The 14,465-nt window shown below is 35.6% G+C and overlaps 1 protein-coding gene across 1 annotated transcript; it reads right to left on the bottom strand.

The window, feature by feature from the left end:
* Window positions 1-12,822: 12,822 nt before the first annotated feature.
* Window positions 12,823-14,439, bottom strand: LOC132178082 (L-type lectin-domain containing receptor kinase IX.1-like). Its single transcript, XM_059590541.1, has 2 exons — window positions 14,331-14,439; window positions 12,823-14,099 (listed from the first exon to the last, which is right to left on the bottom strand). The coding sequence occupies exons 1-2, from the start codon at window positions 14,437-14,439 to the stop codon at window positions 12,823-12,825; spliced, it is 1,386 nt and encodes a 461-aa protein (XP_059446524.1).
* Window positions 14,440-14,465: the final 26 nt, after the last annotated feature.

Genomic DNA, 14,465 nt, shown 5'->3' with positions numbered 1-14,465 from the left:
CCACCGTCATCACTGGACGCCCAGCTCCTCACCGCCACCTTGCGATCTGTCATCAACACTACATGCACCAGAGCGTGAGCTCCACGTGCATGAGCATGGATCTTATGCACTGGCGCGTGATCCCCATGCCCCGAATAGTGGACTCCTCCGGCCACTCCTCCACCTTCAATACCGACTTCACTACTGTTGTGCAAATATCCACCTAAATTAATAGGCAATAATTGTACGTTTTACCCACAAGTGCACAAGGTCAACATAGTAGTATATGATGGAAATACGGGATCATTCCCACGAGGATTGCTAAATTTTGCTTGAAATAAATTCCGTAAGTAAAACGAAACAAAGATTGATTTAGGTTGATAATAATAAAAGGTAGAGCTTTGATATCCACCACTAATTATATTTAGATAATATAATAATATGCCAATGCTTTGATCATGTTATGCATACTTAATGTTTGTCAACCTAAGGGTATGGGTGTCTATCCCATAAGCTATTGATTTCCTTAAGCAACGAATTAAGCATGGGTGTCTACTCTAATTCTTTTTTTTCTTAAAGGATTTACCATGGGTGTCTACTAAGTTATTTAAGAAAGCACGAATTTGTGAAAATTGACAAACACATGAGTCCTAGGGAATGGGTGTTTACTCCTAGTTCTCTATGTTGATTAACCAAAAAATCTGGCGTGGATTTCTTTTGTTACTTTTACTAAACAAAGGACTCAGTCATCCAAATTGATTTAATTACCTAGTCCATACCACATGCATATGTTGATCAGACAAACACATATGAGGAATTCATGAAAGTAGGAATTAATCAAGTTAAATATCACAACATGATCATCACAAAGGCGCCAATATTGAAATATTAACTAAACATAATCAGGGCTTCAATCTAGCCATACTAAGTAAATTAGTTACACATGAGTTTGATGTTAAACATCTTCATAAAATAAAATAGAAAGGAAAAGAATAAACCTGAACCTTGAACTTGAAGAGCTCCAATTTTCTCCTTGGAAATTGTGTGTCAATTCTAGAGGTTTAAGGGTCTATTTCTATGCCTTAGGGATACTCAAGAAACCCTAAAAAACGTAGGGTTTGAGCCCTAGTTTGCATAAGCCTCAAAACCCAAAAATCACAATTTCCATAAAGAGGCTGGTGACTGGCTTGCTTCTTAGGCACGAGTGCGCTTGATCGCAGTCCATGTGCGATCGATCACAGGACTGCGATGGATCCTCTATGCTGGGTGCTCGATCGCAGGTGCGATCGAGGCTGCTGCTTGTGTGCACGCCTTGTGCTTGTCTTGGTCTTCGCCTGTAGTGCGCTCGATTGTAGCTCCCCTGCGATCGATCACACTACCAGATCCTCCAATTTTCTCCAAAATAACTCTTTAAGCCCAAAACTTCCAAAATTGCTTCCTTTTATTCCAAAAGCCTACAAAAACAAAGAAAGTACATACAAGACCTAAAATGGAAGAATTTAACCAAAACTAAAGGCTTAACAAATGTAAGTTAAGGGCTAAAATATGAATATTTTGGCACTTAATACACCCCCAAACTTACATATTGCTAGTCCCTTAGCAATACAAAACTAAAAACTAAATGGAACAACATAAAACAAAAAGATAAATCCATCTTTCGTGGGATGTATGATTGCATTTAGCATATGCAACAAGCCTTTTAAACCCCTAGGAATTCCCTAGAGTACGAGTGAAGTCTCGTGAGGGTTTTCCAGGAATGTTACCCACAAACATTATGCAAGAATTCATGTTATCCAAAAATTAAGGTATCACTCAAAACCATGATTCTCATTCATTAGCAAGCTTAAAAAGATGAACTCCATCTTCACAATGAATTGAAGTTTTAAAGTTTAATCACTTACAAAAGACATGCTAAGTCATCACAAGTTCGAAACAGTGTAAAGGAAACTAGCACATAAATATGAAGCGTCCAATTACTTCCAATATGCAATGTCTCAATATCTCAAAGTTCACTGAAATCCTTATTAGAATGAATAACAGTGGCTTTTTTTTTTTTTTTTTTTCTCATCAGGTTGTGCAATGCTTAGTTCCCTTAAGCTTTCTAATTGACCCATGTAACGAGTGTTAAGTCAATGACTCTAAAACCAGATGGTTTTAAGGCATTAGGTGAAGAGACACCCCTAGGACTTACTAACTCAAGTCAAAAAGGTTACGAAACCAAACTAACCATGACATTAACCAAATCAAAATTCTTCACCTTTTGACGTGAACACTCAATGCTTTGAGGCAAGAGGTCCAGTTACTTAGTGAAAAGCTTGTCAATGATCATATTTTATTTTATTTTATTATTTTTTTTATCACATATGTATATGCCAACGTATCCATCTAATCAAACATCTAGTTTTATCAAGACTTAGAAACACACACATCAGACTTCATGTCATACCTAACAAATTATGTGCTAATGTGCTTGTGTAAGATCAAATCAAACATGTGAATTCTCAATTGTCCTATGCAAGTAACCAAACTAAAAAAAACTTAATTATTAGATCATGCGTTCAAAATTTTAGGCTCACCAATGAAATCAAATTACAGTTTTTAAGATCAACCAAAATTTTAAGACAAACATGATTATATATATATATATATATATTTTTAGAAAAAAAAAAATGGGACAAGGTGTGTGTAAAGTGTCTTCCATACCCCCAAACTTAAATTACGCATTTTCCCCAATGTGTGTATAACATGGAAAGATCTTAGTTAGGAGATGGACGGAACTATCTGGAATAGCATGGCTCATAGCATACCTCCAAACTTGAATTGAAGCACACTTGTCCCTGCAAAACAAAATACTAAAACAACAATAGAAAACAAGAAGAACTAAAAATAAAACTAAAATAAAAACAAATAAACAAGGAAATGAAAAAGGATATACTGTGGGGTGCCTCCCATGAGCGCTAAGTTCAACAACTTCAGCCAGACTGTGGCACTTTGAGCTTGAAGCACTAATCTTTCCCTCTCTTGCTCCAAAAGGAATGAAGCTTTTCTGTTGCAAGATGCTTCCGAGTGTTTATAGATTGGGGAGGACCACTCTGAGTTTTCTCAAACAGTTTCTCATCCGGTGGGGAATCATGAACTGGAATATAGTAAGAAAAAAACTCAGGGAGCTTTTCTATCTTGATATCCTCAATTTGCTCATGTGGTAGCTCTAACAGACTTCTCTCTTGGCCTCTTGGTGTTTCAGGAATAAGAGCTAATAGTGAAAAAATCTTAGTGCTTTCTTCTCTTTCCTGATGTTGCTCCTGTGGAACTTTGGTTTGCTCCTCCTTCCCCTCTTCCACTTGATTTTCAGCCACCTCTTCACTTCACAATGTGACAGCCTGCTCTTGATAGTTGGTGCACTCTTCCTCCATGTAGTGCTCATTAGGTTTGGCCACCAACTGAATTTGACACTCTTCTTCTATGAGGAAGTCTGATATTTGCTTGAGATAAGCCTCCATCCTTTCAAATGATTGCATGCGGGAGTTCTCCCTCCTTTCAAACGATCGATTTCTTTCCTCCATTTGGCTAAGAGAAGCTGATATTATTTCTTCTAAGCTGGCATGCACTTCTTGTAAGGCAGGACTCATTTCTTCTATGGCTGACCTTTTTGGAGGAGGTGGTTCTTCTTGGTATTGTTGAGGCCAATTGGTTGGAGATAGCTCCTCTTCATGATAATGTTGAGACCAATTGATGGGAGATGGCTCCTCTTCATGAGCTTCTATTTAGAAAATGGACTGCCGCAGACTGGGGCTAAGACTGGAATAGGAATGATCATAGAACAATGGAGATGGCTCTTCTTCATGATAGCAAATACTCTCTTCCTCCATATAATGTCCTTGAGGAGTGGTAACTGACTGACTTTGAGGCTCTTCATTTTTGAGAAAATCTGTCCTTTGTGTACAGTGAGCCTCTATCCTTTTAACTGATTTCAAACGAGAGTTCTTCATCTCCTCAATTGCTGAACTGATCATAGCTAATGTTTTCTTAGGAAAGTCAAGAGGAGGTGGTTCAGCTTGGTACTGTTGTTGTGGAGTTGATTGAGAGGAGTATGCATGATCGTAGAATTGCTGATATGAGTGATGTTGCAGTCCATGACATTCTGGAGCATGAATTCCAGGAGCTTGAGCTTGCCATGAGAGATTGGACTGTTGGCTCCATGATGGGTAACAGGAATCAAAATAGCGATTGTTCCCTGGTCTAAAGAACGATGTGTTCATGAACCCATAAAATTTGTTAGAAGTGTGTTTCATTGTGGGACATTCTCTAACATGGTGATAAGGGTCATGACAACATGAACATGGTCTACGGGGTGTCGGAATGCCGCCCCACATGTGTGAAAACAAAAACAACAAAAAGTTAAAACTAAAAAAATTAAAAACAAAACTAAAATTAAAACTTACGAAAATGCAGACTCAACTGTCCATGCATGAAAAGAAAAGAAAAGATAAAAATGAGATCTATAATTAATACAGTAACTGTGCTACTGTCTGGATGTGCGATCGATTACACCGTGAGGTGCGCTCAATCGCCCTGGTTGGGCGCTCGAGTGCACCTTCAAAGGCAAAACAGGAACTGCGGAAAAACGAGAAAAACAGAAAAATTTAAAACAAAAATAAATTAACGGAAAAAATTCCAAACAAAATCAAACAATCCCCGGCAACGACGCCAAAAACTTGTTGTGCAAATATCTACCAAAATTAATAGGCAAATAATTGTACGTTTTACCCGCAAGTGCACAAGGTCAATATAGTAGTATATGATGCAAGTACGGGATCATTTCCACGAGGATTTCTAAACTTAGCTTGAAATAAATTCCGTAAGGAAAACAAAACAAAGATTGATTTAAGTTGATACTAAAAAAAGATAGGGCTTTGATATCCACCACTAATTATATTTAGATAATATAACAATATGCCAATGCTTTGATCATGTTATGCAACTTAATGTTTGTCAACCTAAGGATATGGGTGTCTACTCCTTAAGCTATTGATTTCCCTAAGCAATGAATTAGGCATGAGTGTCTTCTCTAATTCTTCTCTTTCTTAAAGGATTTAGATTGGGTGTCTACTAAGTTGTTCTTTAAGAAAGCATGAATTTGTGGAAATCGACAAACACATGAGGCCTAGGGCATGGATGTCTACTCCCGGTTCCTTATGTTGATTAACCCAAGAATCCGGCTTGGATTTGTTTTGTTACTTTTATTAAACCTAGGACTCGGTCATCCAAATTGATTTAATTAACTAGTCCATACCACATGCATATGTTGATCAGGCAAACACATATGAGGAATTCATGAAGGCATGAATTAATCAAGTTAAATATAAGATCATCACAAAGGCGCCAATATTGAAATATTAACTAAACAAAAGTAGAGCTTCAATCTAGCCCTACTAAGTAAATTAGTTACACATGAGTTTGATGTTAAACATTGATAAGTGCCAAATATTGCATATTTGGACCCCTTTATTTACATTAGTTAATCCTTTAGTTGTGTCGTTATTTAATATTTTGTGTTAGTTTTGAGTTTTTAGTGTTTTGTAGGTCATTAAAGAAAAACTACAGCTTTAAAGGAAAAAATGCAAAGTTTGGAAGAAAACATACTTTGAGAAGACCTAGATGAAGTGGTTAAGATCAACCAAATCCAAGAAAAAGGTTAAATCGGAGTAAAGATCAGATTGGATTAAAGATAGATTGGATAAGATTTCGGATCGGATTCAAATTCAGATTCTGTACATGTCTCAGTATTTTGATTATAACTTTTTGCTCAAATATTGGATTAAAGTGATTCAAGTGGCATTGGAAAGTTAACTGAAAATTATGCAATTCATTGGGAAATAGGATTTTCCTAATTCGGACGGTTACTATGCCGAAATCGCCCCGATTTTAGACTTCTATTTTGATTGGGAGACAGACTTCCAAATTATCTAGGTTTAATAAGGTTTTTAGGACTTTCCTAATCCTATAAATAGACTTCTTTGCATTCAGGAAAAGATACACAATCCCAGAGAGCAAAATTCTTTTGTTTAGTTTTTCTTTAGGTTTAGGCTTAGATTTTATTTTTATGTGGAGCTAAATTCCCGACTAAGGTTTGGGATGAAGCCTCACTGATGAAGAACGACATTACTTTTATGTAAGTCTTTATTTATCTGATTTATTGAGTTTTATATTTCAATTGTTTTATTTCTAATCAATGTGTGGAGTGATTATTGGATATCTCTTGTGATTCAAGGATACATGTGATGATTTGAGATAATTTCATATGATTGATTGCTTGGTTTTTAACTCATAAAAATTGGATATTCCTTGTGATTTGGTCTACGGATACATCTGGTTTTTCAATTGAATTTGGATTCCTTTTGTGATTTGGTTAATGAATGGATACATGGGATGATTTTGATTAATTCTTTGAAGCATAGTAAAACATACCTAAGATTTAAATTGTGAGAACTTCGGATAAATATTGATGAACATGGAGTATGTTATTATGATTCAGTGAGTGTGGATTCCTAAACCTGAGTCTTTACCTTTTGTTTTATTTTATTTAGTTTATGTTTATCCTTTAATTTTCAAAACTCAAAATTCAAACTTTTTTTGGAACTAGGTTAGGGTAAAATTAGTTTAGATATAAGTTGCTCTTTCAAAAGTACAATTCTCTGTGGGTTCGACCTTGCACTTGCAATCCATTAAACTACAATCGATTCGTGCACTTGCGAGTTAAATAAATTTGCACAACAAGTTTTTGGCTCTTTATAAAATAAAATAGAAATGAAAAGAATAAACCCGAAACTTGAATTTCAAGAGCTCCAATTCTTCGTCTTGGAAATTGTGTGTCTATTTTAGAGGTTTAATGGTCAATTTATAAGCTTTAGGGATACTCTAGAAACCCTAAAAAACATAGGGTTTAAGCCCTAGTTCGCATAAGCCTCAAAACCCAAAAATCACACTTTCCATAAAGAGGCTGGCGGCTGGTTTGCTCCTCACGCAGGGGTGCGCTCGATCGCAGCCCGTGTGCGATCGATCGCAGGACTGCGATCAATCCTCTATGCGGGGCGCTCGATCGCAGGTACGATCGAGGCTGCTGCTTGTGCGCACGAGCGCACGCCTTGCGCTCATCTTGGTCTTCGCCTATAGTGCGCTCGTTCGCAAATCCCCTGCGATCGAACGCACTACTAGATCCTCCAATTTTCTCCAAAATAACTCTTTAAGCCCAAAACTTCCGAAAATTGCTTCATTTTCTTCCAAAAGCCTACAAAAACAAAGAAAGCACATAAAAGAGCTAAAATGAAAGAATTTAACCAAAATTAAAGGATTAACAAATGTAAGTTAGGGGTTAAAATATGAATATTTTGGTACTTAACAATTGCTGGTTTTGGGTTTTGTGTTGTATTTCTGCTTGTTGTTTTTATTTTTCCATTTTTTATTTTTTTCCTTTGATTCCATGTATTTCTTGCTGTTTTGTTTGGGTTTTGTGGGCTTTTGTCTCCCTCTATATTTAGGGTTTAAATGTTGTAGTAGATACTAGTGTTTCTAAAGACAGTACTCCCTTCTCTTTGGTTCCAGATTCATATCTTACTCTTTCCTGATATGACTTCCTTTGGGTGGTCAATGTTGTTCTGTGCTGGGGTACAGATGGGTTTGTACCTCATGGGGTTCTTACATCTCCAATTAGGGTATGTAAACCTCTTGAGGTTCGTACTATTCGTTTACAACTTTCGCTTTTTAAACCGCTTTATGCAGTCCTTTGGAGAGGACCAGGCCATTTATTTAGCCCATTTCCTACTTTGGTTTGTTTAGTTGCACCGTTAATTTTCGTGTTTGAGTTTGTTGTAGGCGAGCTCACCCCTTTTTCCGTATTTTGATCACTTATACCCTTTTTCCAATTTAATTAAAAAATAAAAAAATAAATTTGAGCGTCAAACCAATTTAAAACTATTGCAGAGAGTAGTTTCTTGACTTGAGTAAATACGATAGTCAACGCCAGCAAACTAAATTAAATAAATAAAATGTCTATTGGTTAATGTAGAAATAAACAGCGAATAAAAAAAGGAAACAAAGACTTTAGTATTGATTAAAAAAAAAAAAAAGACTTTAGTATTACTCATATAAACAAAGAATAATAAAATAAACTTATCATTGGCACGCTACAATTTGATTAGACAAAAAAAAAAAAAAAATTAATAAAATAAATAAATAAAAATTGGGGCATCAAACCAATTTAAAACTATTGCAGAGACTAGTTTCTTGACTTGAGTCAACGCCAGCAAACTCTGTCCCAAACTAAATAAAATAAATAAAATGCATTTGTGAGACCCCATGTGCAATAGACTTTAGGATAATAAAATAAACTTATCATTAGCACCCTACAATTTGACTAGAAAAAAAATAAAAAAATTAAAACCAAATTAAAACTCTAATAAAATAAACTTATCATTATTGGAAACGCAAATGAAGTCAAAATGGCAAGATTTTTTAAGATTAACAGTTAAAATTTTGATTCATTAATGATCATTTTCGCAAACGAATACCCAACATGGTATTAAAGTAAATGTAATATTTATTAATTATCTATATTTCTAGTTTTTATGTATAATTGGCAAGTGCTTGTCAGTTTTTAAAGAGACATTTGTTACTTATTTTCTACCATACTACTATTTTCTTCCGAAAAACCACATTCCGTTAGTCAACCACATTAAATTAGACGGAATATTCTGTTTTAGATATTAAATCTCCTTAAAAGACAGAAATACTCCTAAATAAAAAATTAAAACAAAAATATATAAATATATAAATTAATTTTTTTTAAAAAAACAGGGGGTGGCTGCCCCATCAGCTACAACGTATTGTCGCTTTGCCCTCAAGAACTGACAACCCTACTACCCGACCCTATCAGACTACCATTTTCTTCTAAAAACCCTATTCCGTTAGTCAACCACATTAAATTGGACAAAATATTCTCTTTTACTTGTTAAATCTCCTTAAAAGACAGAAATGCCCCCAAATAAAAAAATTAAAACAAAAATATATAAATTAATTTTTTTTAAAAAAAAATAGGGGGGTGGCTCTCGGCCACCCCTGGACCCACTAGGGTGGCTTGCGTGCCACCCTTGAGGTGGGTTGGCCGTCCAGCCACCCCCAAATCTGGTTGGGTGGCCCGTGAGCCATCCCAAAGGTGGTTGGGGTGGCCATGCCCCACCCCCATGGGTCGAGGGTGGCAGCGAGCCACCGCTAGTTACCTCTGGGGGTGGCTCACTAGCCATGAGCCACCCCCTCCCCCAATCGGTAGCCACCCCTCAAATTTATTTATTTTTTTTAATAAAAAATTACTTTTTTATTTTTATATTTTTAATTAAGAATAACATATATCATCATTTTACTGGTGATGACGTGATACACAATTAGAATCCGTCAAGTATTTTGACAAAATTTGATTACAGAGACTAAATTGTTATTTTGGCATATCCCTCATAGTCTCTGAATTATTATTATTATTTTTTTAAATCACAAGAATGGATTTTTAATTTAAGACAACCACATGGACTGATTTTTCATTTATATTTTTTTAATTTAAGTCTTTTTAACTGTTTTTTATTTGTTTATATTTATTTTTTTTATATATATAAATTAAATTATAAGTATTTATATTTTTTGAAACTAGTACTCATACATTATATATATATATCTGTTTAATTTTAAGGGTATTACATGTAATTTTTGTATATAAAGTTAGGGTATTTGAGTCATTTCAAGTTTTTTAACATGATTTACTGATGGAATTGGGTTTTTTAGAGGAAAATGGTAGTCTAATAGCGTCGAGTAGTAGAGTTGTCAGTTCATGGGGGTAAAGTGATAATGCTTGATGGGCAGAAAAGATAATTACCCCAATTTTTTTTAAATAGCACATTACAAACACATGTTTTTTTTAAAAAAAACATTTACATCTCACATGCAAAGGGACCGATAACATTTTTATAGACTTAATTGAAGCAACCTAATTTTGAGTAAATCTTTGAGACCCTGTGGGCCATAGACTTTTGGTCTATCTTGTCTCATGGATGACATCTTAGACTCTAGGTTTACTTATAGACTACCGCATTTAAAATAATTAAAAGGTCTTGGTGGTTAGGGGTGGTTATTGGTCATATCGGTTCGGTTTTGGGGGTTTTCGGTTACCAATCGATAAGATATCGGTTAATCGGTTTCCTACCCGATTACCAACTGATAAGGATTTATACCGAAAATTGTTTGCTAATTGGGTAAAAAATTAGTTGTTTTGAGGGCCCAAATACTTTTTGTTGGGCTAAAATAGTTTATTAAAAATCAGTTGTTTTGGGGGCCCAAATACTTGGTATGGTGGTTGTTGAAAATCTATGCATCGAAGGTAAACTTCACATGCCACTAAGGATATTTTGAAAGAGGGCATCTTCTGTGTGGTCCTTGCACAAAAGGGGACTTTTGTGCCACCAATCAGGTGAGGACACCTCAGCCCAATAGGCCAAACTTACACTTGAGAAAAAAACACAACCACACTAAATCATCTCAAATATAAACCAAAAATATTCTAAAAATTAACTAATTTTTTTGTAAAAAAAATAAAAAAAAATAAAAATTGAAGGGGTAGTTGTGCAGCCACCCCTCCCCCACTTGGGGTGGCCGGCAGTGGGTGCAGCCATCCCCTTAATTTTGGTTTTTTTTTTTTTTAAAAAAAAAAAAATTAATTAATTTTTTAATTTTTTATCTTATATAAGAAAATATTCTGGTGTGGTTGTATTTTGCTCCTTATTGTGTTCCATGCTGATGTGTCAGATGGTGAATGGAAGGCACAAAAGTGGAGTTTTATGCACCATCAACATTGAAGTTATTCTCTATTATGAAATGATGATATTAGTGCATTTAATGGTGAAAATGATTTTATATTATTTAGATTTTTAAAAAATATGAAAGATACATCAATTTTAAATCGTAACCATGAAATGAATACTATATGATCCAATTCCCTTTCGCCAAGTAAATACAAAGAGACACCGATCAATGCCTTGATAAATATATGTCAATTGGTGAGATGAGAATAGCAAATAATTTATCATCAAATAAGTACATTTTTGGTATACAAAATCAAATTATCATTGGCTTTGATCTACATGTAGGGCTGTTAAGTGAGCGAAGCGTCTCGCGAGTAAGCTCGGGCTCGTGCTTGACTCGAATATTAAATGAAACACTTCATGAACACAAATTCTAACTCGAATATTAAACGAAGCAAGCTCGGCTCGACTCGGCTAAGCTCGTGAATAGCTCGTATAAGCTCGTGTATATATATATAAACTAAGTAATACATAATTAATTATAAATCTCATAATTATTAAAACTTTAAAATTGCATTTATATTTAAGCATTAGAGAATGAAAAATTCTAGACCCTTCGTGATCAAAGAGAGAGAGAGCAATCATTAAAAAGACCTCGATTCAATTAGAGCAGACCCAAACGAAAGAAAGAAGAATCAAACCGAAACTATTGAGGGAGATTGCAAAAGGCATAAACTATTGAAGAATCAAACATACCCAAACACTATCACTACCTGTCTAGTGAGTGAGAGTGAGAGAGTGAAAAATGAGAGTTTAGGTGGAAGATCCGTTGTGACTAGTGAGGGGGATTGAGAGAGAGATGTTAAAAAAAAAAAAAATTGTAAGGGGCATTGTCTCAATGCAGTCTAAATGCAACCTGTTAACTTGTCCCACATTGTTAAGAAAACATCAATCTCCAAGTTTGCTTATCTATAAAATAATGCATATCCTCTTTTTTTGAAACAAAATGCCTTGCTGTATTGACTCAGGTTCCATACTCAACTAGCCAGGCTAAGCAAATATTTATATGCAAACTAACTTCTTAAGCCGTTTAAGAGTACTTGAAGTTAAATATTTTTTTTTTAAACAAAAACATTAAATATAAGAACCAGCTCGCGAGCTGGCTCGGCTCGACTTATTATTAGCTCGAACTCGATTTTTTGGGCTCGCCCTTGAGCTCGACTCGAGCTCGAGCTCGAGTAAAATTTAAACGAGCCAAGCTTGAACAAGGGAAGCTCGCTCAAGCTCGGCTCGTTTACACCCCTATCTACATGTTGGCAACGCAAATCCAGCCAAAATTGGCAAGATTTTGTAACACCGTTAAAATAATAATTAAATCATTAGTTTTGGACTTTATAGGACCTAAATGACTTGACATGATATTAAAATAAAGGTATTTTTTATTACTCACCTATTTTTTAACTTTTGCAATTTGCAAGTGCATTTTTGTTAAACATGCCGTTTTTCATAATTTTAGGGCATTTAAAACGACATTTGTAAAAATTTAGATTGGCACTTGTTATTTTTTAAATTGTCACTTGTCACAATTCTAAATTTTTCTCGTGAATGCTTTTGCTTTTATCTAAAATATGTTATGTTATTATGATTATGACGTTCAATCCATCAAAGGTTCACAATTTAATTGGGACAATTGGGTTGCTTACTTGCTTATACATGTATTGTACGTAATTCATATTTAGGGTAGAAAGCACATACACATGTATATTAGTTACACTCTAAAAAATGTTGAGCATTGATAAAACTAAAATGTAAAATGAAACACAAAGAAGTGACAATGTAGTGTAAAAATTGAACACCTAATCAAAGCATATATAAGAATTTGAAATTAACTATACCTTGGAACAATTTAGCATGTATGAAATAAAGTGATGTAGATGAAGGAGTTGCAGCATATGACGCAGATAGTGAGGAAATTGTCCAACGATTTGCTTGAATATGGATTCTATCTTCCCCCATAATCAGAAGCAATATTAGACATAGAAAGTGATGACATTGAATGTCTATTCATTGCTGGAGCAAAATCTTCTGGCCTTGGCATATTTGATGAAAGAATAGGCAATGGAGCCTCTAAATTGAGAACATGAATTGTTTGCCTTATTGAAGGTCTAAGGTTTCGATCAGGGTGAGCGCACCAAAGCCCTACAATCATCAAACGCTCCAATTGCTGCACATCAAAATCTCCACCCAACCTTGGGTCAGCTGCTTCAAGTACTTTTCCTATTCTGTAGAGCTCCCAAACCCATTCCACCATGACAACTTGATCTTCAGGGGCATTGGGCTTGATTGGTTTTCTTCCACAAGCAATTTCCAGAGCGACAATTCCGAAACTATATACATCTGACTCCTTGCTAGCCTTACTAGTTGTGAAACATTCAGGAGCCATGTAACCCCTAGTTCCTGCCAATATAGTGGTTTGTGACCCTTTAACATGGTCCACAAGCATAGCTAGCCCAAAATCCCCAAGTTTAGCATTAAAGTTTGAATCAAGCATAATATTACTTGATTTTATATCCCGATGAACCACGCATTGTTCCCATTCCTCATGCAAGTAAAGCAAGGCCGATCCCAATCCTTGAGCAACTTTGTACCTCATTGCCCATGTCAATAAGCTTTCTTCAGTAAAAAGATGTGAATCTAAGCTTCCATTGGGCATCAACTCATAGACAAGTAAGAGTTCTCTTCTTTCATGACACCATCCAATGAGTTGCACCAAATTCCTATGTCTCAATTGACTAATAATTTTTACTTCAGATGCATACTCCTTTATCCCCTGTTTAGACCCTTTAGATACCCTCTTAACAGCAATGAAGGAATTTGAGCCCCTTAAAAGTCCTCTGTAAACCCCACCAAATCCTCCTTGGCCTAACTTTTCTTCATCATTAAAATTCTTCGTGGCGTAAGCCAATTCATTAAATGAAAACCTCTTCGGCCATGTTTCCCTTTGAAATTCGTCATCCATGTACCTATCCAAGGCAAGATCCTCTTCTGCTTCTGCGTCCCTCCTATTCCTCTTCCAAAAGCCAAATAGAATTAAAGCAAACACACCAAGCAAAATAGATCCACCAACACCCAACCCCACGACTAATCCTAACCTCTTGTTTTTCCTTTGGTTAGGGGCCGAATTCGGGCTTGGACTACCTGCCATTGTCGTATCTTCCAAACTTGACCTAAAATCCCATGTGTGAATTGTATGCATTGCAGAAGCATTTCCTGTTGCGGCTGAGAATCCAAAAGTAACCCATTCAGGTAGGTGATCTCTCAAATCAACAATGTAAGAAAGGGATTGCCATACAGTAGCATTGTTTATGAGACCAGTGAAGAGAACACTGAAATTATGAGAACTTGAATTATAACCAATCCGAGCTTCATTAATTCTCCCTTCCATAATAGATATTCTACTCCCCTGCCATGACACATTAGCAACAGATAGCATGGAGTTTATATCAATACCTACATGTTCGCCACGTGGATCATATCCATTGGAATAAATGTCAAACTCCACTGCAACAAAAGTATTATCCGTCGAATTTAATGACTGGCCATCCTTGGCAAGACCCATAGCGCGACCTGTGGTGGCAGGTTTAG

Source organism: Corylus avellana, chromosome ca4 (assembly GCF_901000735.1).
Source record: "Corylus avellana chromosome ca4, CavTom2PMs-1.0".
Taxonomy (NCBI): domain Eukaryota; kingdom Viridiplantae; phylum Streptophyta; class Magnoliopsida; order Fagales; family Betulaceae; genus Corylus; species Corylus avellana.
Note: the sequence above shows the minus strand (reverse complement) of the source record. Positions and strands in the feature narration are given on the sequence as shown.

What these genes read in the sequence shown, in the direction of transcription:
- LOC132178082 (XM_059590541.1), bottom strand. Translation starts at nt 14,439, where the DNA reads ATGGGTCTTGCCAAGGATGGCCAGTCATTAAATTCGACGGATAATACT. An exon ending in TCCACGTGGCGAACATGTAG is followed by an intron (nt 14,100 to 14,330) that starts GTATTGATATAA and finishes TTGGATTCTCAG; the next exon opens with CCGCAACAGGAAATGCTTCT.